This window comes from Chinchilla lanigera, unplaced genomic scaffold (assembly GCF_000276665.1).
Source record: "Chinchilla lanigera isolate Chin_1 unplaced genomic scaffold, ChiLan1.0 scaffold00178, whole genome shotgun sequence".
Taxonomy (NCBI): Eukaryota; Metazoa; Chordata; class Mammalia; order Rodentia; family Chinchillidae; genus Chinchilla; species Chinchilla lanigera.
The window spans coordinates 837751-863681 of record NW_004955579.1 but is presented as its reverse complement, the minus strand read 5'-3'; the positions used below and the strand labels follow the sequence as shown (position 1 = coordinate 863681).

The window sequence follows — 25931 nt, the reverse complement described above, 5'->3', positions numbered from 1 at the left end:
GTTGTGCACTGCACAGGGAAAGGTGCTCGTCACCGGAGAGGCGGGAGTCCATTGCTGAAGGCCCCCAGAGTGGTCAGACTCGGGCATGGGAAGCGGAAAGGCAGTGCCAGGGCCAGGGAGGAGATTGGGTCAGTATTTACGAGGACAGAGCTTAGTTTGGGAAGATGAGAAAGCCCTAGAGGTCTGCGCAGCAGTGTGCACATAACTAATGCTGCTGCATTCTGCATTAGAGTGGTTGATGTAAATTATATGTCACCTTTTTTTTTTTTTACCACAGTAAACAAAATTAAAGTATGTAAGTGGGAAGACAGCCGCAGAGCATTTTTTTGTGGCATTCGTGCCTCTCAGAACCTCGTCTTTGCTCCAGGTGTCCAGGCTCCCTGTGGCTGGTGCCTGGAAGCCATGGAGTCAGTTGAGGGTCAGGCTGAGGACAAAGAGGGCCGTCTCTCATGCATGAGAGAATGGTGGTTAGTTATCTTTATTGGAGACGAGTGGTGAATAAATGGATCTGCCTGCACCGTGGAGCCTGTGCCCCGTACCTTGGCCTGGGCAGGTGGCATCATGGTGTTGTGAGCAAGAAGTCAGGCCTGAGTGGTGGGTGTGGTGTGACTGGACCTGGCCCAGCTCTGGGCACACCAGGCTTCCTTGGCAGCTGTCATGCCGTCATTCTGCATGCACACCCACTGGCACAGGTTCCAGCCTGGCTGTCCTGAGCCCCGTGGGGGTGGCTGTGTCCTAACTGTGACGCCTTGGGTGTAAAAGTCATACTCAGTGCCCCTGATGTCGACAGGGAGGGAGACCCCCTCCCTCTTGGTGGCTTTGGATGCCTGCTACCCCAGACCCCATGCCCTCAGCCCAGGCCCAGGACCCTGGCAAAGCCACATGGGGAGCAAGTTAGCATACTCTGCCCATACACTGTGTGATGGGCAGCTGGGCCAGCCGTGCCAGGTCTGTCACATGCCTCAAATCTCCATTGTTTGCTTTAGCATCCTGGGAACAAAGCCCAGAAAAGTGGTGGGACCTGCCAGAGCCACCCAGGGACGAGAGGCGCAGCCAGTGGTCTGGCCCCTCCTGTAGAGTCCCTCCTCTGCAGCCACCTGGCCCAGGGTGCCAGCTACAGAGGAGGACAGGGCTCTGCAGAAGTTGCTGTCTTAATTGAAGGGGATGCGGCACCTTCCCCGGGTGAGGATCAGCCTGTTCAAACACCTGGCTTGGCTCCAGAGGGGCCAGCCCTGCCTGAGGCAGCTCCAGAGGGGCCAGCCCTGCCTGAGGCAGTGCTGCTGGGGCGGGGGCAGGAGGCGGGGCCCCTGGCCTGTTGCTGGGCCGCTGGTTGCACACGGGACATCCCGGCCTAGGGTGCCTTCCCGATCTATCCCAGAAAACAGAACAGCACGCTTGAGTCTGTGCATCTTCCCACACGCTTTGTGGAGACCCCGATCTTCTTGGGCTTGGCACACTGGGGCCTCTCAGGCTGGTGGTGTGCCAGGAGAGACAGGTGAACTTCCTCTGGTGATGGGCAGTACTAGGTATAAGGTCAGCTAGCAGTACTGGTGATGGGCATAGCAGTGCTAGGTGTAAGGTCAGCTTCCTTCAGACCTAGCTTCAGAGGAAGGAAACCCAGCTGTCCCTGAAACCATTGTAGAAGGAAACCCAGCCCTCCGTGTGCTGGTATGTGCACCTGTCCACGTTTGTGTCATTGGCCTGTGTTCCAGGTGTGCCTGTGTTTGGAAGGAAGAGAACACACAGCCCCAACCTCCAAGAAGGAGGAAAGTGTCCAGTTGTATCATTCATCTGTATCTATCTATATCTCTCATCTACATATCTATCTATATATCATTTGTATGCCTTTTTATCTATAACCTACATACCTATTATTTACCTACCATTTTTGTCTCTTGTCTATCATTCACCTGTTTATCTACCATATTATCTATTATCTATTTATCACCTATCACGTATCTACTAGAGCTATCGTCTGTCTACCTTTCTATCTACTTATAGAGTGGTCACCTGCCTATGCATCTGCACTCCGTATCTGTCAGTCATCTGTCATCTGTCACATACAGTGCTGTATGTGTCCTCACCCTCTGGCATTGTGGTTGTCTCTCTGAGGGCAGAGTCTTGGTTAGGGAATTTCTACTGCTCCATAGGTCTCTGTCTGGTTTGTGCCTATGTGGTTTGTTGTAGTCAGGGGTTTACAATACAATACAGGACACTTAATTATAAGATTTATTTTATAATAGTCACCCAAAGAGTCATATACAAGAGAGTACAGGAAGTCTGTCCACACACTAAAGACCAAAGAATCCAGCTGAGGGCCTGGATCCCACGGTAATGTCCTGCCTGAGTCCAGCTGAAGACCTACAGCCCGTAACAGTGCCCCCCATGAGTCCAGTTGGGGGCCAAGAGCCCATGACAATGTCTCATGCAGGCCTGTTTCACGGATCTGCACTGGGAAGGCCCAAAGGTCAGTGGTGGAATCTGGAAAGTCTGTGCCAGCAGGATGAAGGCTCTGTGCCAGCAGGCTGAGGGATCTGCACTGGAGCCAGGAAGCGATGATCAAAGTAAGAACCAGAGCTCCCCTGAAAGGTACCACAGCCATCCTCAGCAACAGTGAGGTTCCGGGCTCCTCCGATGATGAGGAAGGCTTAGTTCCCATCAGGAAAGCCAAAGTGACAAGCTTCTTCAGGAGACTGAGCAGAGTGTACCATCTTCTCCTCTGGAGCCAAGAAGTGATGCTCAAAGTGAGGACCGGAGCTCCCCCAAAGAGAAAGGTAGCCATTCTGAGTGACAAGAAAGTCCCAAGCTCCTCCCCTGATGAGAACATCAGGAAAGTCAGCATGACAAGCTCCTCCAGGAAAACCAGCAGCTCCCGACAGCTTCTCTCCTTCTCCAGGTCTGCCTCTTATGCTGCCAGTAACAGTCCTCAGGTGGGCCCCCCACACCCAGCACCACGCTGGTTCAGTTCAGCTGGATGTTACAAGTTGACCACTAGTTGTCAGTCCACCACAGGGTTCAAGGAATAATGGAGAATTGTACAAAATTGAAACAGGAACCACCTGCCATTCATGGCTTCTGCTCCCTTTTCTCTGTGGGAAGGATGGGCATTGGGACAAAGCTGCCTAGGGACCATTCAGCCTGGATGGTGGCCAGCCAGCCCTCAGACATTGAGGCTGGGCTGTGGGACACAGCTCTGTCCTGACCAGCACACACATCTCTGAGACGTATAAATGAGTCATCTAAAATAAGAACAAAGCCAGAGGGGGCAGTGGGCATCCCTGCCAGCCCCTCCTCTCAGCCCCAGCTTCCGCCCTGGGCTGGTGGGTCAGGAACCCACAAATGGCAGAGCGGGCTACCTCCCCGCCCGGAGCAGAGGCACCCACAGTGTGTGGCCATAGTGTGTGGTCCCCATGAGGGCTCCAGAATTTGTCCTGGAATCTGAGATGAGCAGCTATGACCTGCGGCCCCTGCTGCTCATTCAGAGATTATGGGGCTCGAGGACTTCGTCCCATCGGATGCCTTGGGTGATGGCCAGGAACAGGTGGTCTCTACCTTTCATTCCCAGAACAAGGGAAGACTGTAGAGGACATGTCCTCGCAGGGAAGGTACTAAGATGTGCTTATGGAGCTTCATATCCAACACTGCCGGCAGCCTGAACACCAGGGGCTGGCCGTGGAGCTGCCCGTGGGGGGGCAGGAAGAGGGTGAAGAGGAAGGGACCCTCGGAAGGTCACTGAAAATAAGCAGGGCTTAAACTCCTAATAGGTTTGTTTTTTGTTTTTGTTTTTTTTTTGTGGTACTAGGTTAAGCCCAGGGCCTTCTCACTGTGGTACATCTTTAGTTCTTTTTAAAATGTTTTGTTCTTAAGACAGGATCTTGCTAAGCCACTAAATTGTCCACGCTGGGCTTAAACTTGCAATCCTCCTGCCTCAGCCTTCCAAGTGCTGGGATTATAGGTGTGCACCACCATGCGCAGCATGGGAAATGTGTTTTTGATTAAAAGCTTGCAGGCATGTGTCATGAGAATGTAAAATTCTCACGCCTTTCTCCGGGAAGAAAGTATTTGAAGAAATGTCCTGCCTTTGTCAGTGGCTCCAGGGTGTGGTGTAAATGAGAGTAGCCATAGTGGGGCCCAGCTGCCTCCACCTGGGCTGGGGATGCGGCCCTGGAGCGGCCTGGGAGGAGGCGCCGCAGGCAGGATCTGGAGCGCGAGCCCTGAGCCAATGTGCTCCAGGTCCACCCGGGAGATCTAGAAGACAGAGGCTGACCAGTGCCTCAAAAGAGAAAAGGGACACGGCAAGCTGGGGTGCAGGGAAGAGTTCAAAGTGACTAAGGACTTGGAGCAGGCTGAGCACAGCAAGCTTCTCCTGGCCTCTGCCTCACCCACAGCAGGACCCTGACCCCATGACAATGTGGGTAACGCAGAGAGGATACTGCGTCTGAGATCAATCCTTTTTTTTCTCTTTTTGAGACAAGGTGATGCTAATTTGCCCAGCCTGGGTTAGAACTTGTGATCCTTCTGTCTCAGCCTCCCAGAGTGCTGGGATTCAGAAGTATGCCCCTACGCCTGGCTTGAGCTCAGTCTTTACAGTGTCTTGCTCGAGTTCCTAGAACACTTGTCAAGGTGACAGCGCTGGCCTTGAAACCTGGGCCTGGCTACCAACTGCTGGTCACAGCGAGGTACCAAGGAGCAGCCAGTGTGTCCCACAGGTCCCCTGGGTGGTCCCACACTATGTGGGGTGCTCCAAAGTGGTGCTCAGAGCCGGCCCGGTCCTTGACAAGTGTCGTCCAGATGCTGTGGACAGCAGTGTCTCCCGAGTGTCTTCTGCTGTAAGACTGGACACAGGGCACAGCCAGGAAGCTGCCTCACCCCCGCCCCCGAAGTGTTCCCCCTGCTGCCCACGGAGCAACGTCTTCTGGCCCTCTGTGAGATCGCAGCAGGGGCTGAGGGGCTCTGGCTTCATGGACAGGTCCCCCTTTCCTGAAACCGACCTCTCCAGCCTGAGCAGGTCCTTTCTGTCACAGCATTTGCCAGCACTGCCCCTGCTCCCACATGTGGCATCTCGCTGCCCCTCACGCCTGTTCTCAAGGAGAGGGGCCGCCACCCAGAAGGCTCAGCTGCCAGGTGGCTTGGCTCCATGAGGCGGTGGTGATTTATTAAAGGGCACTTTCTTTTTGTCCTTTACTCAGAGTCTCACTGAGACCAGGCTCACAGGGGACTGCACCTCCCATGTCCCCTGGGGAATTGCCGGGAATGCCCTGTCCTCCCAGGCCGCTCTGTGGCCTGCAGAGTCCCTCCCACAGCGCTGTGCCCACAGCTGGCACAGGGGCCTTCGCTTGGCAGGTGGCACCTCACACCATGAGCGAGGTCCGAGGTGGAAGGAGGCGCCCCTGCACCTCTTGCATGGGTGCAGCCCGGTGCTGCTGTCCCTGAGGATGCCCCGCTCAAGCCCTCCTCTCCTCAGGTCCAGCCATCCACAGCCCCTGTGTGGTGGGCATCGGGCCTGGCTGTGTCTTGCTTTGTGTCCCAGGAGCCACCTGGGGGAGCCAAGTGGGTGACTGGTATGACTTCCTGGAGGTCACTGGACACTAGTGGAATCAGGGCTGCTGGGTGGGTGGTGGCACAGCTACTGAGAACCTGGGTCCCTGAGTCTGTCTCCCCAAATGTGAGGAGGGGGCCAGGGGTATAGCTCAGTGGCTTAAGTGCTTGCCTGACAAGCCTGAGGTCATGAGTTTGATTCCTGGTACCAAAAAAAAAAAAAATAAATAAACAAATGTGAGGAGGGCAGTGCCGCCTGCACCTTGGGCTGGAGGTACTGTAGCACACCTTGCTCAGAGCTCAGTGCACTGGGGAGCCTGCGGTGCACACCACAGGGCACACTAAGTGGTCCCGTCAGAGGTGGCTGGGGCTTCCTGACCTCACAGTGAGCTCCGAGCTCCCTTGTGGCTGTGCACCTGGCCCAGCTGTTTCCCCAGCCCCCACCAGCCTTGGCCTTGTTCCCACGGTGCCCAGCTCATGTGGCTGGGGGCTGGTGCCCCAGTTTGGCCAATAGCCCTTGCAAGAAATGATTTCTAGGCTGTATCCTGTAATTCTGAATATCCTGACAGAAGCGGGGCGGCACAAGGGGGCAGGTGTGCCGGCAGCTTCAGAGCAGCGGTGCGCTGGGCCTGCCGCCTGCCTTTCACCACAACCCCAGCTCCCCAGGAGCCAGCGGAGGGACTGGTGAGAGGCCCCTGATGACCCTGGGCCCAAGGCTCCACAGGCTGCTGCTCAGAGGAAAAGTGACGCCGTCGCTTCTGGGGAGCCAGTAGAAAAAGGAGGTATATGCTGGGAAGCACTTATGAAAATACGAAGGCGTGACCAACAGGAACTAGAAATAGGTAATGTGTGTGCTGGGAGATGCGTGTGACCTCCACGCTGTGGCCGTTGGCAGTGCCAGCTGGACCCTGCCCATGTGTCGTCCTGAGAGGAAAGTGTGAGAGCCCAGTGGTGGGAGGGACAGCAAGGGAGGAATCCGATTTCTGCTCTCCAGTGAGAAGACTGGGTGGGGAGAGGCTCAAGCGCACAATAATTAATTCCTTTATTAGCAAAAATCAAAAATCAAAACAAAAACAACCCCCTCCAGAAAAAGAGAAAGCCACTGAAAAGCAGGGCCTTGAAGCTAGAAAAGCAAAATGCATGCAAGGCTGGGCACACGACTGCAGTTCTCAAAGAACCAGGAGCCCCTCCTGTGGGTGGGAGGGTCCACGGCTCTAGTGAGGACAGGACCCCGTGTGACCTCCAGGCTGGAGAGCCCCCGCTCAGCCCTGGACCTTTGGCCACAGGACGGGAGGGGAAACTGGTGTGAAGGGGTGTAGGTGCAGGAGAAGAATGCAGTTCTGCTCGGGCACAAGCTGACAGCTAGAGACAGGCTCTGTTCTTTAACTGAGCTTGCTTCCCCTGTTCCGTGCTAATCTTCCCAGTCACTCAGTAACCGAGGTCTCGGGTGCAGAACCTCGGCAGAGGCTGACACTTCTGGAAGCAGCTTCCCACGACGGGCCCTGCACCCGAGGGTGTCCCAGAGCTCAGCCTGGAGGTGATGAGTCCCTACTGGACACTGGGCGAGGTTTGGGCAAATGTTGTCTCTGGTGTCTCCACGTGGGGCTTGGTGGTTGTGCTGCGGGGGGAGGGAGGGGCACTTTCCTGCCTGGAGCTGTCCTGCGTCTGGACCCTTTGGCAGGCCAGAAGGCCCAGTGCTTGGTTGCCCGGTCTGATAATCCCTGAGTTGTGTCTTTGCAGCAGGCCTGAGGTTTAGGTCCTGACGGGGTTGAGCCCAGTGGGAACGAACTCGGAGAGGGGTGCGCTTTCCTTGTTCTCCCCAGCAATGGACTACAAGCCCTGGCCACGTCCAGACTCCAGTTAGCCCGCAGACGGACCTGACTCTGTGGGCAGGTTGTGGGGAGGAACCGTTGGTATGACTCTGACCTGGAATCAGCTGATTCCACTGAATTTCAAAGCCGCTCCTTCACCCTGTGGAGCTGCTCACGAGAAGAGAGCCCACATCTCTCCTCCTGCCTGACCTCTGGGCTCCACCGCTGCTCTTAGTGGGCTCCAAGCAGGTGCAGGTCCCTCTCTGCCTGCGCCTCTCTCCCCTCTGTGTCCCTGTGCTGACCTTGGAGAGGTGGCATGGTGAAGCTCAATAACCCTGTCCTCCTTTAAACTGTGGGTGTCAGGCACTGGGTCCACCCTCAGAAAGCTGACTGGCACAGAAAGTCCCTGTTAGCAGTGCCTTTTCTGCTGGGTGTGGTAGCATGTACCTGTAATCCCAGCACTTGGGAGGCTGAGACAGGGGGATCACCATGAGTTCGAAGACAGCCTAGGCTACATAGTGAGTTCAAGGTCATTCTGGACTATATTGCAAGGTTCTGTCTCCAAGATACTAAAAAAAGAAAAAAGGACATGCCCTTACTCCTTCGTCCTGAGGTCCAAGCCCGTCCATGCCAGACCCCACTTCAGATTTGGGTTCTGGGGAGCAGGTGGGACTGGGGGGTCTGGGGCTGGGTGTAGATGTGCTGTCCACAGTGAGGAGCTGCTGTGCTGCCCTTTATGGAAATAAAACTCTCATCGTCACGGGCAGCAGCTCCAAGGGCACATAAAGACCAGCAGCTAATGTGGGGTAAATCCACATGAAACACACGCAGCCATTGTTTCTGTGGCTTGTGTCTTAAAGCACGGACAGGGTGAACAGCAAAGCCGTACTTGTGCTTTGAGTGCAAACTTCCACAGAACCTCAGGCTCATTTGAATTCACAGTCACACAAGCACAGTGTAGAAATTTGGAAAAGTAGCTCAGGGGGACACACCAGTTTGCCTGTTCATTACCAGGGTGGGTCTTTGTGGTCTCCAACCGTGCAGATTATAGGTAACAGCAGGGAGCATTGTTTTCCCAGGACGCTTGAATCTGCAATTTTAGTTTCCTCTAGAGCCCTGAGAGATGTGGGCGGCTCTTCCCACGCTGTGCTTCAGCAGGGTGAACCAGGCCCTGGGCCAGCCTCAGTCCCAGCAAGTGCAGAGCCGACCGGGGCCAGGCCTCCCCCTGAGCCGGGCTGGGCCTGCCGCCCCCGCCGTGCGGGCCTGGGGGAACTGCCTCCGTGTTAGTTCCTGCCACCACGAGAAGAGGACATGGAGCACATGGCAGGGGCCACAGTGTGAATGCTGCGCCCTCCCAGGGTCGACCCAGCCCCTGCCTCTGAGCCCTGCTTGGGAGGAGGGCTGTCACTTGGGAGGCCCTGCTTGTCTCGGGTGGGGTGGAGGATCCCTAAGGTTCATCACAGTGCATCAGAGACGGCTCAGTGTCGGTATGGTACGAGTTATGCCGTATGCTCATTGGCCCCGAGTCTCAAGAGCAGGAAACACTGGGGCTGGGGATTTAGCTCAGGGGCAAAAGCGCCTGCCTGGCAAGCGCAAGGTCGTGAGTTTGGTTCCCGGTACCGGAGAAAAACCAAAAAAAAAAAAAAAAAAAAAGAGCAGGAAACATGCTCCTGTTTCTTGGATACTTGCATGCGTCCCTCGGCTGTGCGGGAACAAGTAACGCAGGCACACACTCCAGGTCAGCTGTCCTGGTATCCACATGATGCCAGCCCCCCTGCTGGGAGGGAAGTGATGGGAACGGACATCTGCAGTTGCGCTCTCAGTTACTTGGTGCACAAAAAGAAGAGCGGAGTTGGAAGCCCTTCCCCACGGCCCCAGGAGCAGTGGGGCCTTCAAGATCCTCAGCTGGGTCTAGCACTTGGAAAGCTGGAGTTGGCTCACAAAGCTGAAAGAAAGAAGCAGTGGACAAAGTCAGTACTTTTCCTCTGTAGCAAGAGTGATGGCTTCCTGGTGTTTTGAAATGCAGTCCTGATGTTAGAATTTGAAGCAATAAATTAAACTTGTGAGGTCAAGGCGAAACCAGCCAATGTTGCATGGAAAGGAACATTCGTAAGTAACAAAGACGAGACGCTGATCCAAGGCGTTGGTATGGTTTGTGTCTAGATGTCCTCCCAAAGCCTCATGTACCTTTAGATGGGGCTTTTTCGGAGGTAGCTAAATCTAGAGTGTGTGATTGATTCATAGTGCAGTGCTGGGATTAGGGTGTGAGTGTGGGTAGTCTGCGTACAACCAAGGTAAAGGACAGAAAGAGGGTTATCCTGTCCTCCTTGCTTGTTGCTTTTGCTGTTTTTGCCACCATGAGCTGTTGCCCCTCTGCCATGTGCCACCCTGCCTTGGAGCCACCCTGATTTGGACTGAAGCCTCTACAAACTGTGAGATAAATGAACCTTGCCTTCCTTAACTTGTGGGTGCTGAGTATTTTGTCTCAGCAACGAAAAAAGTAAGTAAAATAAGCCTATAAGCTCTGGTGAGACACCTACAGGCAGGAGGGTGACCCAGCTGAAGGTGACATGGCTGAGGGGTGACGTGGCCTGATGCTCGCATCTCTGCATGAAGCAGGGCTGGCAGTGGAGCCAGCGTGTGGGTGCTCTGGGGCAGCTGTGAGCCTGGGAGCCATCTGCCCACTGCCCCACCCTGCCTCTGTCCAGGGTGGCCTGGGCCCCGCAGCGTTCCTCAGTGCTCCCTGCCTGCTGGTCTGCAGGAGCTACAGGGCAGGGGTGGGGGCAGATGGGTGCCTGCATGGCTTCAGCTGCTGATCACTGTCTTCACGTCAGCGTCTCCTTCTCCACGACTGTCCTTCCTGTTGGGAGCATCAGGGCTCCTGCTCACCGCTGCAGGCGTGGTTCCCACACCTACCCACACCTGGGTGCACTGTCTGTACCAACCCACTGCACATAACCCTAAGTGGACACTGCCCTCTGTCTTAGCTCAGGCTGTGTGACAAATACTCAAGCAACAGACATTCGTTACTGACAGCTTTGGTGGCTGCAGGCCTGAGGCCAAGCACTTGCATTAGGCCCTGGAGTGCTGCTTCCTTGTTTGCACATGGTGCTATTGGAGGAGTGGTAAGAGCCCGAGCTCCTTCCCAGGGCGCCCACCCTGTCAAAGACCCCTCTCATCACCTGTGGTTGCCCACAGGCCCCAGTGCCATCCACAGTGGTGCTCTTATGCTGGGTTCCTGGGGTCACAGGCATGCAGCGCATGGCCATCTCTCTCTGCCTGACCACAGGACATTTGCTCAGGTTCACTCTGCTGTGCTCTGACATGGCCCATGTGTGCCAGGCAGAGTCCAGACAGCACCACTGTGCATTTCTGCTCAGCTCATATTTTCTCATTCTCTTAAATGGTCAGCAGCTGCAGGGACCCAGTGAGTTTCAATGTCATCAGCCTATTGGGTCCTGCATGGTCCAGGCACCCGGGAGGGTGGCCAGCAGACCGAAAAGGCCCTTCAGACCTTCTTTGTGATCCATAACTTCCTTATTATTTTAACTGGTTGGACTAGTGAAGTTTGGGGCATTGCCTCTCTGGCAACCACCACAGAACTGAACTGAGGGCCCAGGCTGAGCGGGGTTATTTTGGAAGGGCCCAGCCTGCTTCGTGTAACTGAAATTTTATTTTCCTTGTATATCTTGTCCAGTATGAAACTGGAGTTTAGATTATTCCTTTTTTTTTTGTCTTATTTTTCTTCCGGTACCAGGAATCGAACTCACGACCTTGCGCTTGCCAGGCAGGCACTGTGTCACTGAACTAAATCCCCAGCCCCTAAGGTTATTCATTTTTGAAGTACTGTTTTCTGATTATAAAAACGATGCAGGCTCATGGTGGAAAATTCAGACATTTTGTTAAAAAATGAGGAAAAAATAACCCCAAGTTTGGCCACTTTATGAAGGTTTGTTACTTCTTTCCAGTACTTTTTTAAGTGCATGATTTGAAAAATGGCTGGGGACATACCGTACTCCTCATAACTTTGTATATTGCATGAAATTTGTGTTGTGTTAGTTGTTCTTACAGTCATTGAAAAAATCTTCACAATCTCATTTTAAGTGCCCACCTCGAGACGCTTTTGTGTGTTCTGATTATGTGACCTTGGCTGGGATGAGGGTTCTCTGCAGTGGGCTCCAGGGCAGGTCTTGGTCATGGCATGGCACTGTGCATGTGTGCTCCTGCTCAGCAGCAGGGCGTCAGACAGTGAGGGCCGGGAGAGGGGCCGCGGCGCAGGTTGCCAGCCAGGCTCTGTTCCTGGCTGTCATTGAGCTGGACCCACACTCTTTTTTTTTTCCGGTACCGGAAATCGAACTCACGACCTTCCGCTTGCCAGGCAGGCGCTGTGCCGCTGAGCTAAATCCCCAGCCCTGGACCCACACTCTCAATGGCCCCAGGCAGTGGGGAGCTGCTGAATACCCACTTTACAGGAAGGAAACTGAGGCTTGGATCACAAGGTGGAAGGGGACAGAGCTGACTCTCCACCAGGCATGTTTGCCTCAAAGCCCGGGCCTCCCCTGCACAAGGGGTAAGGTACCTGATCAAAGCTGCCTTTTTCTTTGACAAGATTGTGGAAAGAACAAAGTTGGTCTTTGCCACAGGAAAACTAGGTTGTGTGAGCATGAGCTCTAGAAAGAAAACCATGTGAACCGGGCACTCAAAGGTGGGGGTACCGGTCAGCACCTCTGCGTGTTAAAGAAGGCAGGACCTGCGAGCTGGGACCCATGGTGGTGACATGTGTCGGGCCCAGCTGCTGTGTCCTGGATCATGACCTGTGTCCCACTTCCAGAAGTAGCTTCTCTTCTGTGGAGTAGGTGCTCTGCGCCCACTCCAGAGCCTGCAGCTGGCCCTCCCCATGGGCCCCCAGGCCAGGATTTTGCAGCCTGGGTCAGTGTGGCAGTCACTGGGGAGCTCTGTGGGTCAGGTGTCCTTTTCCACACAGGCGTCCTAGAAGAGGCTGCAGAGGAGCACCCGTCACTGCTGGTGCGAGTGTCCCCTTCTGACCAGAAGGCAGTGGAATTTCTCCTGGGCGCCCCCTGAGTCTGCCTCTCCTGCACCTTCCCAGGTGGGGATGGTGGTCAGCCCCCTCTCCTTCAGCTCCAGCCCCAGCTCCTTGGAGAATAGGATTGCTGTTGTCCACGTTGGCCTGATTCCTTTAGCTCTGTGCAAGTCTCTACAGAAGAGATGGCTCAGTGACGGGAATTTCTGGTCCCTACCCCTGGAGACCCAAAGCCCGAGACCGAGGTTTGGGGAGGGCTGGTTCCTCCTGAGCTGCAGGGGGATCTGTCCCACTTTCCCTGTCTGCCAGAGAGCTTTGCTGTTCCTGGGCTTGAGACACCTTGTTCCGATCTCTGCTGTCCTCTTCAGACAGCCTTCTTCCTGTGTCTGTGTCCAAATGTCCCCTTGTCTGAGGACTCTGGTCACCCTGGAGTAGGGCCTGTCCTGATGACCAAGGCTTTGCTTAGGTGATCACATCTGCAAGCACCCTGTTTCCCGAATCGGGTCACCTTCGGAGAGGACGGATTAGGACTTTGGCCTGTGGATTTGAGGGGTGCGATTCCACCTGGAACAGCGTGCAGCTTCCTCCTGCTCCCCAGCAGGGCACTTCTCACTGCCCTGGACGTTGCTGCTGGGGGCTCCTTTCCTGCCCCTGCAGGCCACTCTCATGGCTGCCCGCCTCCCTGGCCATCCTGTGTCCTTTCCTGTGAGGTCTCCTGTGATCCTGAAACTCACGCCCTGGCTGCCCGTGTCCTCACTGTTGACCTTCCAAGACCTCGTTTTCCAGTTCCAGGGTGTTGGCAGCCACCCTGATGTCGACGACTCCTCATCCTCAGGTTGTCTCATCCTCTGTCCCAGCCCTGGGCTATTCTTGGATATTCCCATCTATGGGCCTCATGTGATCATCTCAACCCCAGTGCGTTCCAGATGCGCCTCACCCTCTCCCCTCGCAATGGTGTCTGCTCAGTCTCCACGGCTCCACAGATGGGTCACGTGGGAGTGAGGCATGAGGCTGGTGAGGGGGAGGAGCTGGAGGTACAAGCGGCGTCAAAGCGAAGGGAAGGCAGTTTCTCGAGGTAGCAGGAAGGTCCCTGGGCCCTGTTGGCAGGGCTCTTGCTTCTGGGCTGGCCTCATGGAGTCCTGACCATTCTGGCTGTGGCCGTTGCAGAGGCACACCTGGCGTTCACTTCAGCTGGGCAGTGAGTGATTCTGATGCTGACTGGCTGCCCCAAGCCACCGCCCCTCAGGCTGCTCTTCATTGTCTTTGTTTGCTTCCATCTCTTTCTGAGATGAGGTCTCACTGAATTGTCCTAGGCTGGTCTGGAGCTCATGCTCCTCCTGCCTCTGGCTCTGAGCAGCTGGGATTCAAGGCATTTGCCATTACACCTGGCCCACCATGGTATTCCTCCAAAACTGTTTGTAAACTTACTTTGGAGTTGTTGTTGCTGCAGTATTTGGCCATTTACTGACAGATTTCCTTCTCCTGGTTAAACTCAGAAGCAGAGAGGTAACATAATATGCAGAAGGAATGCGGGGAAGTGGGCAACTTGGCTTTGTATCCAGCTCAACAACTATGTGGCCTTGGCCAATCGCCTGGTACCATGATGGATCTAGGTGTTCTCAAGATGCTTTTGGCTTTTGTTTGCACCTGTCTAGTGGTTGTAGCAGAAGATGTTTTTGTCAGAATCACAGTGTGTTTTGTTACCTCACAGGAATGAATGCTGGTGAGGGCGGCAGTGCTTGGGGTAGAGTAAGTGCTCAATAAACACCAGTTTTGTGGCTGAATCAGCTAATGAGGTATTTCTTCTTAGAAGGGAGGGGCTGACAAATACGAATACTCACTGAGGACGGGGCAGTGCAGGGTGCCTAGGAGGTCTTACCTGAGCCCAGGAGGTCTTATCTGGTACAGAGAGGGAAGCCTGTGATTACCTGCGTGTCTGGGGAGCCCCTACTGTTTAGTGTGAGAGCACAGCTCCATCTCCAAAGGCGATGTATGGCTGCGTGACCCATCTGTGTCAGGGAACTGCCCCTGAATGTGAGCCCAGAGGTGCTGGGCAGTCTGGTGGCTCACGCTGTGACTTCACAGAGCATATGTTGCCCAATAGGCTGTCCTATGTCACACTGCTGTGTGACAGCATGTCTGGACTCAGGTGGTTCAGGGACCCATAGAATTTTATAACTAGAGGTGACTTTAGAAACCATGCACCATTCTACAGCTAAGAAATCCCGGTCTAGGAAGGTCAGGTCATCCATCTGCTGTATGCAGTGGTGAGGCCATGATCAGAGCCTGGATATCCAGTGCTGGATTCCTTGTTGTCTCACTCACTTTCTTGTCAGGCTTATTTGGTCCACAGTTTCAGTGGTTCAGTCTATGGTTTGCTGGCTCCAAGGCAGAAACAGCATGGTAGAAAGGTGCTCAACCCATGGCAGCTAAGAAAGAGAGAGAGAGAGAGAGAGAGAGAGAGAGAGAGAGAGAGAGAGAGAGAGAGAGAGAGAGAGAGAGAGAGGGGGGGAGAAGGGGGTAAGACATTCTTCAGTTCACAAACTTAATTTGTTCCACAATTCTGGAACAGATGGCCATGTTTGTGTTCATGTGGGAAAGATGGCTGTGGTCATGTTCATCGCCTGATGCGGAGTTTGCAAACAAAAACAAAATTTTGCCAAACACTGTGTTTGTGAACCAAGTTGCAAACAAAAGCACTCATGAGCTGAGGTACTGCTGTATCTTCCCAGATCATGCCTCCTTCAACCAGGCCCCACCTCCTAATAGCATGTTCAGATCAAATAGCAATCTGATAACCTTCAAATAACCTTCCTATGGTCCAATAACCTTCCAAAAGACCCATCTCTGAGCACATGAATTTTGGGGACATTTCATATCCAACCGTGACACTGGCACCTCCCAGCTCACAGTCTCTGCAGCCACAGTTCTGAGAGGCACCCTTGGGGAGAAGTCATGGCCGTAACAGCTGGGATTCTGCTGTGGGAGAGAGGAGAGGAGCTTGACTGAATTCTCCGTGTTTCCGCCCAGTAAAATCTGGGTGGAAATAACAGCAAGGCCCTCAGAGACTTGAATGGTGCCTACAGCTTGAGTGAGGTTAGGTTTTAGATCTCAAATGTCCCCCAAAGTCGCATGTGTGTGGAAGGGGACCTTCTGTCCTCAGCTCCTTCTGCTCTCTCTGTTTCTTGCCCCACATTATCTGAGCAGCTTTCCACTCTGCTAGGCCCTTCCGCCACAATGTTTTTGTGTTTGAGCTGCTAACCATGGACTGAAATCTCTGAAACTGTGAGCCAAAGCAGCCCTTTCCTCCGCTGGGGCTTGAAATCCTTTCTTTGACCTCTGTGTTATCATCTTCCTCCTGGAAGGTTAAGTGCAGAGGTCAGCTGTATGACTGGAAAATACTTTTCTTTCTTGGAACTGTTGTTTTGTGAAAAGAAATGACAAGGTTGAGTTAGGGACAGCCCAGGAGTTCTAAAAATCACGCTGTGTTGATTCGGAAAACTCATTGCAGTGAAATGTTTCCCATGGCACGTGTCCTATCCAGAATGTGTGCATGTGGCAGAATAGTAATTACTCTGAACAGGAGAAATTGGTTTTAGTCTAATGATAAGTAAAGCTGGAAAACACAATGAGAGCAGATGGGTTTAATTCACAGAGCACTACTGTGCTGGCGACAGAGAGCTGGAGAATTAAAAAGAGGAGGCAACTGGGTCACCCTTTTCCTCTTTCTAAAGTGAGTCACTTTTTCACTTGGCAACTGGCAATGGGAGAAAGTCCTTACATTTCTGGAAAACTATATCGGTAGCATTGATGGCATCAGTGACAGTGCATGGTTGCTAGATTGCTGAATGTCTGAAGAACTGAGGTCAGAATCATCCCAACCAATGGAGAGAACGTGGGTTTCAGGGTGGAGAAAAATTCAAACATAGTACAGCACCTCCAGCACCCTGTGAGCCCCGACCCCTGTCACCCCAACATCGTTGCCACCCCCCTACATTCTTGCGAGCCCCCACTACAGCCTTGTGAACTCCAGCAGATCTGGCCCAAGAAGAGCTGGAAGTAGGAGGCGCCGCTGGCGTGGCCTAGCACCTCTTTATTTATTTATAGACTAATTCTGGTCTCAGCATGAAAAAGTAATTCAGCTGTCATGGCCAACTGAGTGCTCAGCAGAGGCAGCTGGGATGACTGACAACTCATAAAACGGGGACTCGATGAACTGGCAGCCGGGCAGTGTCCGTGTTCAGGGACTTCTAATGTTTTCTCTCTTTCCCACTCAAAAGCTGAAACAGCCCTGAGGATAAAGAGATTTGAATCCCAGGAAGGCCTGGGACCAGAAGGCCCCAGGCACCACTGGCCTGAGCCCCGTAACCCCTTATTTCCTGCAGTGGTTGGGGACACTGCGGCTGTTTGTACAGAGGAGTCCTTCAGTGTTGCCATGGATGATGAGATCCCCGCAACCTAAGTCAGGTTCAGACTGACTCCAGGTCTCCACACAGCCTAGAGGATGCTGCTGTCCTCTGCCACAGGCCCAGAGCTTCTCCCAGACCATTGTGTTGGTTGTCCCCATGGGCCACGTGCCCCCCTCTCTTGTTAACGCTGTCCCCCATGATGTGCAGTTTTGTTTGCACTTGTCTGTGGATCTAAATCCATCCTTGTTCAAAGGCAAATTTTGAGTATTTGCGGCCTCTGGGGAAGTCCTGGCCAAGCTGGTCTGTCACTTTCTTAACTCCTGCTGTACTTGGCTGTGAGCTACAACACGGGCTTTGGCATGGAGGTGCTCATGTCCCTGCCATTCTTATCTCGCTGCACGCCTTTCTGCTCCCCATGTCGCAGACGCACAGCGGGCCCTCCATGTGCTCTTCTTTCTCAGCACTGTAGATGGAGCACAAGGCCACATGGGCAGGGGACCTGCCATGCAGAGCAGGCCCGCAGGCTGGAGGGTGGATGTCCCTCCGGAAAAAGCAGCTGCTGGTCACAGATGCACAAGTATCTGTCCTGTTGATGACTCCAAGGCTGGAAATCTTCCCTGTGGCTTCTGAGAAGGGTGAATGCTTAACGCTTTTGCCCTTGTCACCCTACTTCCTGCTAAGCAGAACTTTGCCTTTGAACACAGGAATAAAAGATGGTAGCAGCTCTGATGTTGTCATATACTCATATTCCTTCTCCAACCCAATTAAATCTCCATCATCCCAATCAACCAACAGACTTATTCAGGAGGCACTGGTGGAGCACTAACTGTGGTAGAGACACCATAGCAGCAGTAGCCAGCATGAACCACTCTTAGCTTCTCGGAGTCTATTTCTCTTATGGAAGAAATGAATAATGAAGTGATTATGATTAAACTGGAGAACTGGTAGGAACCTTGGGGGCAGGACAGTGCTGCTAGGCAGCTCACCTGGGCAGGATTTGGAGGGCCCCGGAGGAGGGCACTCTGCACCTGGCACCAAAGACGGGAGAGGAGCTTCGCAGGGCCCAGAGGGCAGGGAAGATATTCACGTGTGGCGCATCATGAAAGCCCGGGTGTGAGCACTGAGTGTTTGAGGCCTGGATGAAGCCTCGCCCGCCTTAGTGGGGGATGCCTTTGTGAGTCCCCCTCACGAGGCAGCATGGCCCGTGGAGGGTCTTTCGGCCCAAGGCTGTGTAATCCATTTGTGTTGTATAAAGATTAGTCTGACTGGTGCATGGAACTGTCAGGAAGGAGCAAGTCTGGGCAGCGAGTTAGAACAGAGACGTGGGTTAGGAGTGTGGTACTGGACTGGTCTAAGAGCTGTCCAGAAGAAAGCTGATAAGACTTGGCAGCTGGAGGGAGTCAGGCAAAGGCCGTATTCGGGGATTTCCCTTGGGTCCCGTGGCCCACAGTATACGGGTGTGGACAGGTAGGTCCGCTGTTGCAAGTGCTTGGCAAGGAGGGTACCCTGCCCCCTGCTCTGCTTCCTCCAAAGCTGGAGAGGGCTGCTCAGCTGTGTGCAAGTGCACCTGTCATGGTTTAAAATATCTACGACAGATTGACAACTGGTGGTCAATTTGTAACACCCAGCTGAACTGAACCAGCGTGGTGCTGGGTGTGGGAGGCCCACCCGAGGGTTGTTGCCAGCAACATAAGAGGCAGAACTGGAGAGGAAGAAGTTTAGAAGCTGTTGGGAAGCTGTAGGAAGCTGTTGGATTTCCTGGAGGACCTTGTCATGCTGGCTTTCCTGATGAACTTGGCTGTTTTCATCCTCCAAGGAGCTCAGGACCTTGTTGCTGAGAATGGCTGTGGTTCACTTTGGGGGAGCTCTGGTCCTCACTTTGAGCATTGCTTCCTGGCTGTAGAGGGGCAGATGGTACACTGCTCAGTTTCCTAGAGAAGCTTGTCACGCCGGCGATCCTGGTATAGACTTGGCTGTTCTCTTCATCGGAAGAGCTTGAGACCTCATTGTTGCTGAGGATGGCTGTGGTACTTTTCAGGGGAGCTCTGGTCTTTACTTTGAGTATCGCTTCGTGGCTCCAGTTCAGATTGCTCAGCCTGCTAGTACAGATCCGCTGTATAGACTTTCTAGCTTCCACCACTGACCTTTGGGCCCTCCCAGTGCAGATCTGTGAAACAGGCCTGCATGAGACATTGTTATGGGCTCTTGGCCTCCAGTTGGACTCGTGGCAGGCTTTGTTATGGGCTCTAGGTCCTTAGCTGGACTCACACAGGACATTATCGTGGGATCCATGCCCTCAGCTGGATTCTTTGGTCTTTAGTGTGTGGACAGATTTCCTGCACTCTGTATATGACTCTTTGGGTGACTATTATAAATAATCTTATAAAATATGTGTCCTGTATTGTATTATTAACCTTGTAAAACCTCAGACTACAACAGTGTCCCCCGAAGTCTTGAGCTCAGAGTGGGGCTTTTGGGAGGTAATTGGGTCTTGGGGATACTGTAGTCATTCTGTGCTCTTAGGAGGTGAGGCCCGGTTGGAAGGGACGGGTCACTGGGGCGTGCTTTTGGAGGTGGTTTCTTCATCCCCAGCTCCTTCTCGCTGTGCTTTCTGGCTGCCACAGGTGAGGAGGCTGCTGCTATGTTTCCCTCCAACAGCAGCTCACTCCCTCAGGCCCTCCTCCTCCCTCACCCTCTCTAGGAACTTTTCCCACCTGTCTGGCCTCGTTCTCATGTTCTCACGTCCGTGAATGAGTCTCCACCATCCTCCCTCATCCCAGCTCTGGAGCCTTCACTTCCTGTGTGCTTGAGGTCACCTCCCCGATGTCCCTCCTGAGTTCCCTGCCACTCCCTGCTTCCTGTGTCACATGGACTCCTCTTTACAGCGCTCCTTCTTGACCATAGCAAGCCTACCTCCTTTTCCTGCCTGTCCACTTAACCCTAGCCTGATCCAGAGTCCTTCTAGAACCTGCTGGTGCTCCTCAGCTGAGCGTGCAGGGATTTTTCCAGATGCCTTCTTGTTGGAGTTGGACTGCCTTGTATGACAGACCACCCCAAACACAAGACAGTGTCCACTTACTCTGGGATCTAGGTCAGCTTGGGTCTGGTTGCTCAAGGCTGGGCTTCCTGTGGGTATCTCTGCCTGAGCATCTTTGGGCCTCCTCTTGGGACCTGAGGGCCAGCAGGTTTGTCCAAGTGTGTGCTTCAGAAATGTGCTTTTGTGTTTTAGCTTAGTGCCTTTTCTTCCCACTGTCGCTAACTCCAGGAGACAATAGACAACACTGCCTCTTTTTCCTTTTGTAGCAAATAGGATGACTTGGATGCCACAAAGGTTCCATGGTGCAGAAATAGGAACTGTGTTTCTGGGGAGCAGTTGAGGATTTGTCAACTGAAATCCTTTTGTGTGCACACAGACCGCAAAGCTTTTAGCCTGTCTTGGAGTTCGGGATGTGGCACTGAATTATGTGGCGGTGTCTGGAGGTGCCATTGTGCCAGCAAGGCTCTGTGGGCTCATTTAGGCTGATTTGTTTATAGTTTTTGACTAATGATGGTTTAGACCTGAGCCTCAGTGACATGGGGACCAAAGTCCAGTCCCTGAATGGCCAATGATGAGTGGCAGTTCTGCATGCCTCTGAGTCATAGGAATAACTTCCGTTATTCCCTTGGATTCTCCCAGCAACCATACAAGGTAAGGAAGGGATAATTTTTATCTTTTAATAAATTAAGAGGCTTCCAGTGACTTACAGTCTGTTGATGAGAGGGTAGTTTGGCAATGTTTTTCTCTAGTCTTACATATATGCTTTAAAAGTGCCTGGAATTCTTTTATAAAAGTTTAAGGTGAAAAAACCAGGGACATCTCCAAGGATTTATAATTAAGACTGCTGACTACAGCCTTATTTAATGGTGAATAAACAATGTAAAGTTACTCCAAGACGGGACTGGTTAAACAGATGATGTACGTATGTAAAACAGTTATTAAGCCATGATTGAAATTCATGATGGTGATAAATATTAGGACAGAAAAATGTTTATAGTGTGTTCTATAAAAGGCCAGGATATGAAAATGTATACATTGCAATCCCAGTTCTCTTAAACACCCAAGAAGGAAACTAAAAACTCAAACACTAGCAAGGATGTTGTTGGCATGTGGGTGTCGAGCCCAGTGTTGCTACAAATCTGGAAAATAGGTGGTACTCTTATGGGCTGTGGACAAGGGCCCATGGCAGCCGGTGGGCGCGGCTCTTCTGCTGGCACTTCATTCACAAAGAGCCTGGCTGTGGCATCTGGGCTGGGCCAGGGCTCACCGTGAGCGCTGGTGCTTCAGACCCTCGCAGCTGCTGCTGGCCCACTCCCTCCCTGACCACCAGGGAGCAGGATGGAATCATGCTCTGCTCATGCGGGCTCTGAGAGCAAGGAGGGGGCTGTTTTACCCCAGATGGCTTAGGAAGATCACTTAGGACGTTTATGTGTAATTCTCACAAACGTGCCTCTTCCTAACAAACGGGCAGCTTCAGGACAGGGTCGGACTGGTGAATAGCTGCAAACCACGTCAGGAGCTGGGGCTGGAGACACTTAGATAGAAGATGAGCCAAATGCAGACACTGAGGGCTGCTGGGAGGAAGGGGCGGTGTGGATGTGCACCCATGGGCGCAGGTGTGTGTGCAGCGCTGGGCTGGGGCTGAGGTTCACTGTCTTGCCGGAGGAGGGAGAAGCCGTGCTCTGTGTAGTGCCTGGCAGTGTAAGGAGCGGCGATGAGAGCTTCCATAGATAGTTATCCCCCGTGAAGTAAGCCCTTGAATTCTCAGCGCTGTCTGGACACAAGTCCCCTCCCTGGTGGTGAGTGACTTCTCTGTGGCTGTGGACGCCTGGTGGTGATGGTGCCCACCACGTGGAGGTGCGCTCTGGGCCACAGGACACCTTCTCCCAGCCATACTCACTGCTGTCTTTCCCCAGAGCTCACAGTTTGTCTCAGATCCAGGAGACCCACGTGGCAAATGCCTCCATACTATTGCTCTTTTGCTGCATGTTTTGGAGGAGGAAGCCCAGTGTTGCTGCAAATCTGGATTTCTGCCTCCCTGGCCAGGGTGTAGCGGGGTCTGAGGCGGCTTCAGGCTGAGAATAGGGGTGCTCGGCTGAAGGTACACGGTCTCACCCTTGTGGGGGAGTTCATGCTGCCCGGGGAGCAGAGGTTCTGACCTAGCCGGGCACTGAGCAAGGCCACGTTTGCTAGGCTGGGACCTGGGGCAAGAAGGGCTTTGAGACCAGCTTACATGGTAATGTAAGAGACAACGGGTTCCTTTCAAGGAGAGGTCGCCGGCTATTTCCCCGTGTGGTCTCAGCGGGTGGGTTGTGATTTCTGTACATGGACATACAAAAAGATGTCATAGTTAAAAAAATTAAAGATAAAACATTAAAATAACCTCAGATTCACAAAGCTGATGAAATTCTCATCACAGGAGGAACTCGCTGAATCTTTGGTGTCTATCTCCCTTTAAGCTCCAGGGACACAGAGGATGTAGATGATCCAGGTGGACTTGGGCCCCAGGGCCTCGATGCCTTCCAAGTACACGTGCTCTGGCCCCGCCCCAGACCATTCAGTAAGCCCTCCAGGAGGGACTTCCAGGGCTTGTGGTCATCTCTTCCCTCCTGTAGCTCCCTAGTCTAGTCTTCCATGTCCCTATGAGAGGCTGTGAGACAAGTTTCCATGGTCAAAGGGTTTGGCAAACACTGTCGCTTTCTTTCAGAGGGAGAGCTGCAGATTCTGAGAAGCCCTGCAGAGAAGAGACCTTAATTTCAACTCACGCATTTCAAATCTATTTATGCCAAACCCTTCCTGAATAACACTTCTTAACCCAGCACCACACCTATGTCCTGCCAAACCTTTATCATCTGTTGAGCATTGCTAAGTACTGTGGTGGACTTTTACTGTAGTAGAGTGTAAGTGAGTTTACATCCCCAGGGGACAGTAGGGAGGCTGGACACACCGGAAGTGTAGTAATTTTAACAGGCGGATTAAACAAACTGCCTTTTAAATTCACCCACACCAGCTTCTTCTTTTTTTTGTACCACGAATAGAACTTAAGGCCTTGTACTGTGCTGCTGAGCTATATCCCTGGGCCCAGACCAGCTTCTTGAATCCATCCTCATCCTCTGGTAAAATCTCATATCCAGCTGCCTATCATTCCAAGACCCATGCTACAAAGGGAGAAAGCAAAACACTTGGCCTAACCTGGCTTTTCTTCCTGGCATTGATGACACCTCTCACGGGTGGTGTTATTTGTAGAAAGGGCTCACAAGAGCAGGTGGAAACATTCTTAACCTTGAAAACAACCAGAAAATTATCAAAACAAACCCTTGGACTCATTTTTGAGCTAAAAGTATAGGAATTCTAAACATTAGCCCAAGGAAGAATTTTCACCTCTTTAATCCTAATTAAATTGCAGTGTGTTAAAACTGAACCTGATATATTTATAAACATTAGGTGATATATTATTTAACCTCTCTAATTTAAATAATTAAAATAATTTGAGTAAGGCATGCTTTTGTTATTCAGGATCATAAAGAATTTGGATCTAGAGAGTAAATTATAAAGAGTTTGTTAAATTTACTTTATGGAGCAGTCTTTAATAATGTGCTTGGATTCTACTGTGAGGTTTTAAATTAAAGCTTACTTTAATGCTCTATTTTTGCTCCTCAGGGAGGGATGTGGAGGCCAGGCCTGGGCTCTGGGAGCTCATTGGAAATGCGGAATCTCAGTCCTCCCGGGCCGAGGATTCAAGCACATATTTAACAGCATTTCCAGTTGGCTCCTTCACAATTTGAGAAACACTGTGTTCTGTCGTGATGGTGACAGAATGATTTAAATTTCTAAGAGGGATGCTGAAACGATACGTGATCACAGAGGAGTCGGGGGAGGAGCTCTGCAGTTTGTAGGGGCCAGGGGGACCCAGCAGAGTCACTTCTTCCACAAGCAACTGGCAGGGAAGGGCAGTGGGGGGTACAGGCCAAGCGCAGTGGGGCTCTGAGGAGCCGCGGCCACTGTGTCCCCTCAGGTGGCCCTGGGGTGAGGCCCAGTGGGCCGGGGGTGTTGAAGCCCAGGAGGAAAGGTCAAGTTTTCACTGTTCTCCTCTAGCCCTGCTTCTCAGGGTGCTCCTTGCACAAGACGCGAGGTCGTGTAGCACAAGACCAGGGTGACTGCCATGCCATTCCCTCCGCTGCAGCCAGCCCGGGCGCAGGGCACTTCCCCAGAGACCTGTTCTCCTGGCCGTACAGCTCTCAGCGTCCCTGAGGCCTTATTCATGACACAGTGCTCAGGAACAGGCAGTGAGGGGGTCCAGGGGCTCTGCGTTTCAGAGGAGACGGGTGGCTGGCCGGGCTCAGGCTGTCACGTGCCGGCTCCCAGCTGCTGTATGTTACAGCCTCTGAAGTGTTTAGCCAGTGACTCCAGCTTCCTTGAGTGCCCTGGGGCTGCTAAGGACAGAACCGGCTGGCCGTGGCCTCTGTGCTCCTGCCGCAGAGCTTCCTGCTGTCCCCCTCGACCAGCCAGCTGTGGGCTTCGAGGCTGCTCCCAGCCCGGGCACCTGTTGCCACAGACCTCACACCCAGCCAGGACCCCTCCTGCTGCCGCGATGTCAGCCCCTGGGGCTCAGGGCCCAGGACGGGAGACCCTGCCTGATCACAGTCACCACCACCCGTGGAGGGAGGCTGAAAGAATGCCCAGAGCTGTCAACTGTGAGCTTGCTGTGCTGTCGGTATACGGGCTCATGGAGCCAATGAGAGGTGACTTCAGGGTAACAGAATCATCATGTTTCAGACCTGGGGGTCCCCGGGGGCCTCCCATTCAGCCCGTGTCACCTGAGAGGCCATTACCTTGGGCCTCGAGTTATCGCATTCCAGGCCCTGCCTTGAGGACAGGGACAGTCTGAGCCAGGAGGTGCCCGCTGCTTGGAGGGGGCAAGCAGTTTGGAGTCCTGGCTTGGGGGAAGGGACAGGGATGGAAGGTGACAGCAGCTGTGATGGTCTGCAGGGGCTTCACAGGAGAGGGGCCTGTGGCCTGAGGGCGAGGGAGTAACTGTGACTGTCACAGAGGGGCCCAGGCGGCCACACACGCACCTATGAGACGAGCCTGCAGTCCTCCTGGTGGGGAATCTCAGTGCCATGGGACAGATCCGCTCGCTTCCCTGTGACTCCCGCATTGGGTGCTGCACGTGGATGTGTTACTCATGCCTCTGAGAGCCAGGAAAACAGCTTCTGAACAGAGACCAAAGAAAATGTACGTTGAATGAAGACTGAACATGAAGAGAAAAGTAACGTGCATACCCAGCAGGGCCCCGATCCTGGGTGGTTTCTTGTGTTTCCTTGGTTTCTGCAGAGTCTGCTGTGAATGCTGCCTTGAGGTGGCTGCAGCAGGGGAGGTGCAGGTTAACCTGCGGGTGGGACAGGGCTTCTGTCACCATCCCCACCCACGTCTGCTGCAGGAGAGGGAAGTGGAGGCAGGGTGTGGGGCTAGGCCCAGCGGCACTCCTGCAGGAGCCCAGTGGGTCCTCCCACCAGACAGGTGTGTGGCAGGAGGAGGGGAGGCACCCCTATGATATGCACATGTGTAGTCACGTGCTGGACAAAGGCATCGATCACCTGGTTTCTTTCTCATGTCAGACAGGACAAGGGGCTGCAGGTGGTGGTGAGGCCCACAGGCCACAGATGCAGAGAAGAGCTCGACCGAGGGAGCATGTCCCAGTTCACCCCTGCTGCGACTCCCAAGTGTGACCTGTGAACGGACAGGCGTGTGACACGCGTGTGAAAAGGCGCACAGCCTTTTCCCTGGGACAGTGGGAAGAGCATGCTCTGGGGACACAGGCCCAGAGTGTGGCTCCACCATGTGCCGGCTCTCTGGCTGAGGTTGGAGCTGGCCTCTGAGCCCGTGCTAGGCGTGGGGAGAGTGCACCGCAGGGTGCAGCGGACCAGAGAGAACACAGGATACCTGCAGAGTCAGAGCTGGGGTCCCACAGTGGGCGGGAGTGGAGCTTGGCTGGGGAAGGAGGGCGTTCTTTCCGGGTGTGGTTGTGCACTGTGTGGGGACTCGGACGAGGAGAAACCGTAGCATAATAAGTCAGTCTGTACTTTGTAAAAGAC

General features: G+C 53.3%; 1 protein-coding gene across 1 annotated transcript in view; it reads left to right on the top strand.

Moving 5' to 3' along the window:
• The first annotated feature begins 844 nt into the window (after positions 1-844).
• Ptprn2 (protein tyrosine phosphatase, receptor type, N polypeptide 2) overlaps positions 845-25931 on the top strand; it is a 496397-nt gene continuing 471310 nt past the window's right edge. The window contains exons 1-2 of the mRNA XM_005414104.1: positions 845-893; positions 1078-1182. Of these exons, the coding sequence (XP_005414161.1) occupies positions 845-893; positions 1078-1182 (154 nt within the window). The remainder of the gene's footprint in view (positions 894-1077; positions 1183-25931) is intronic.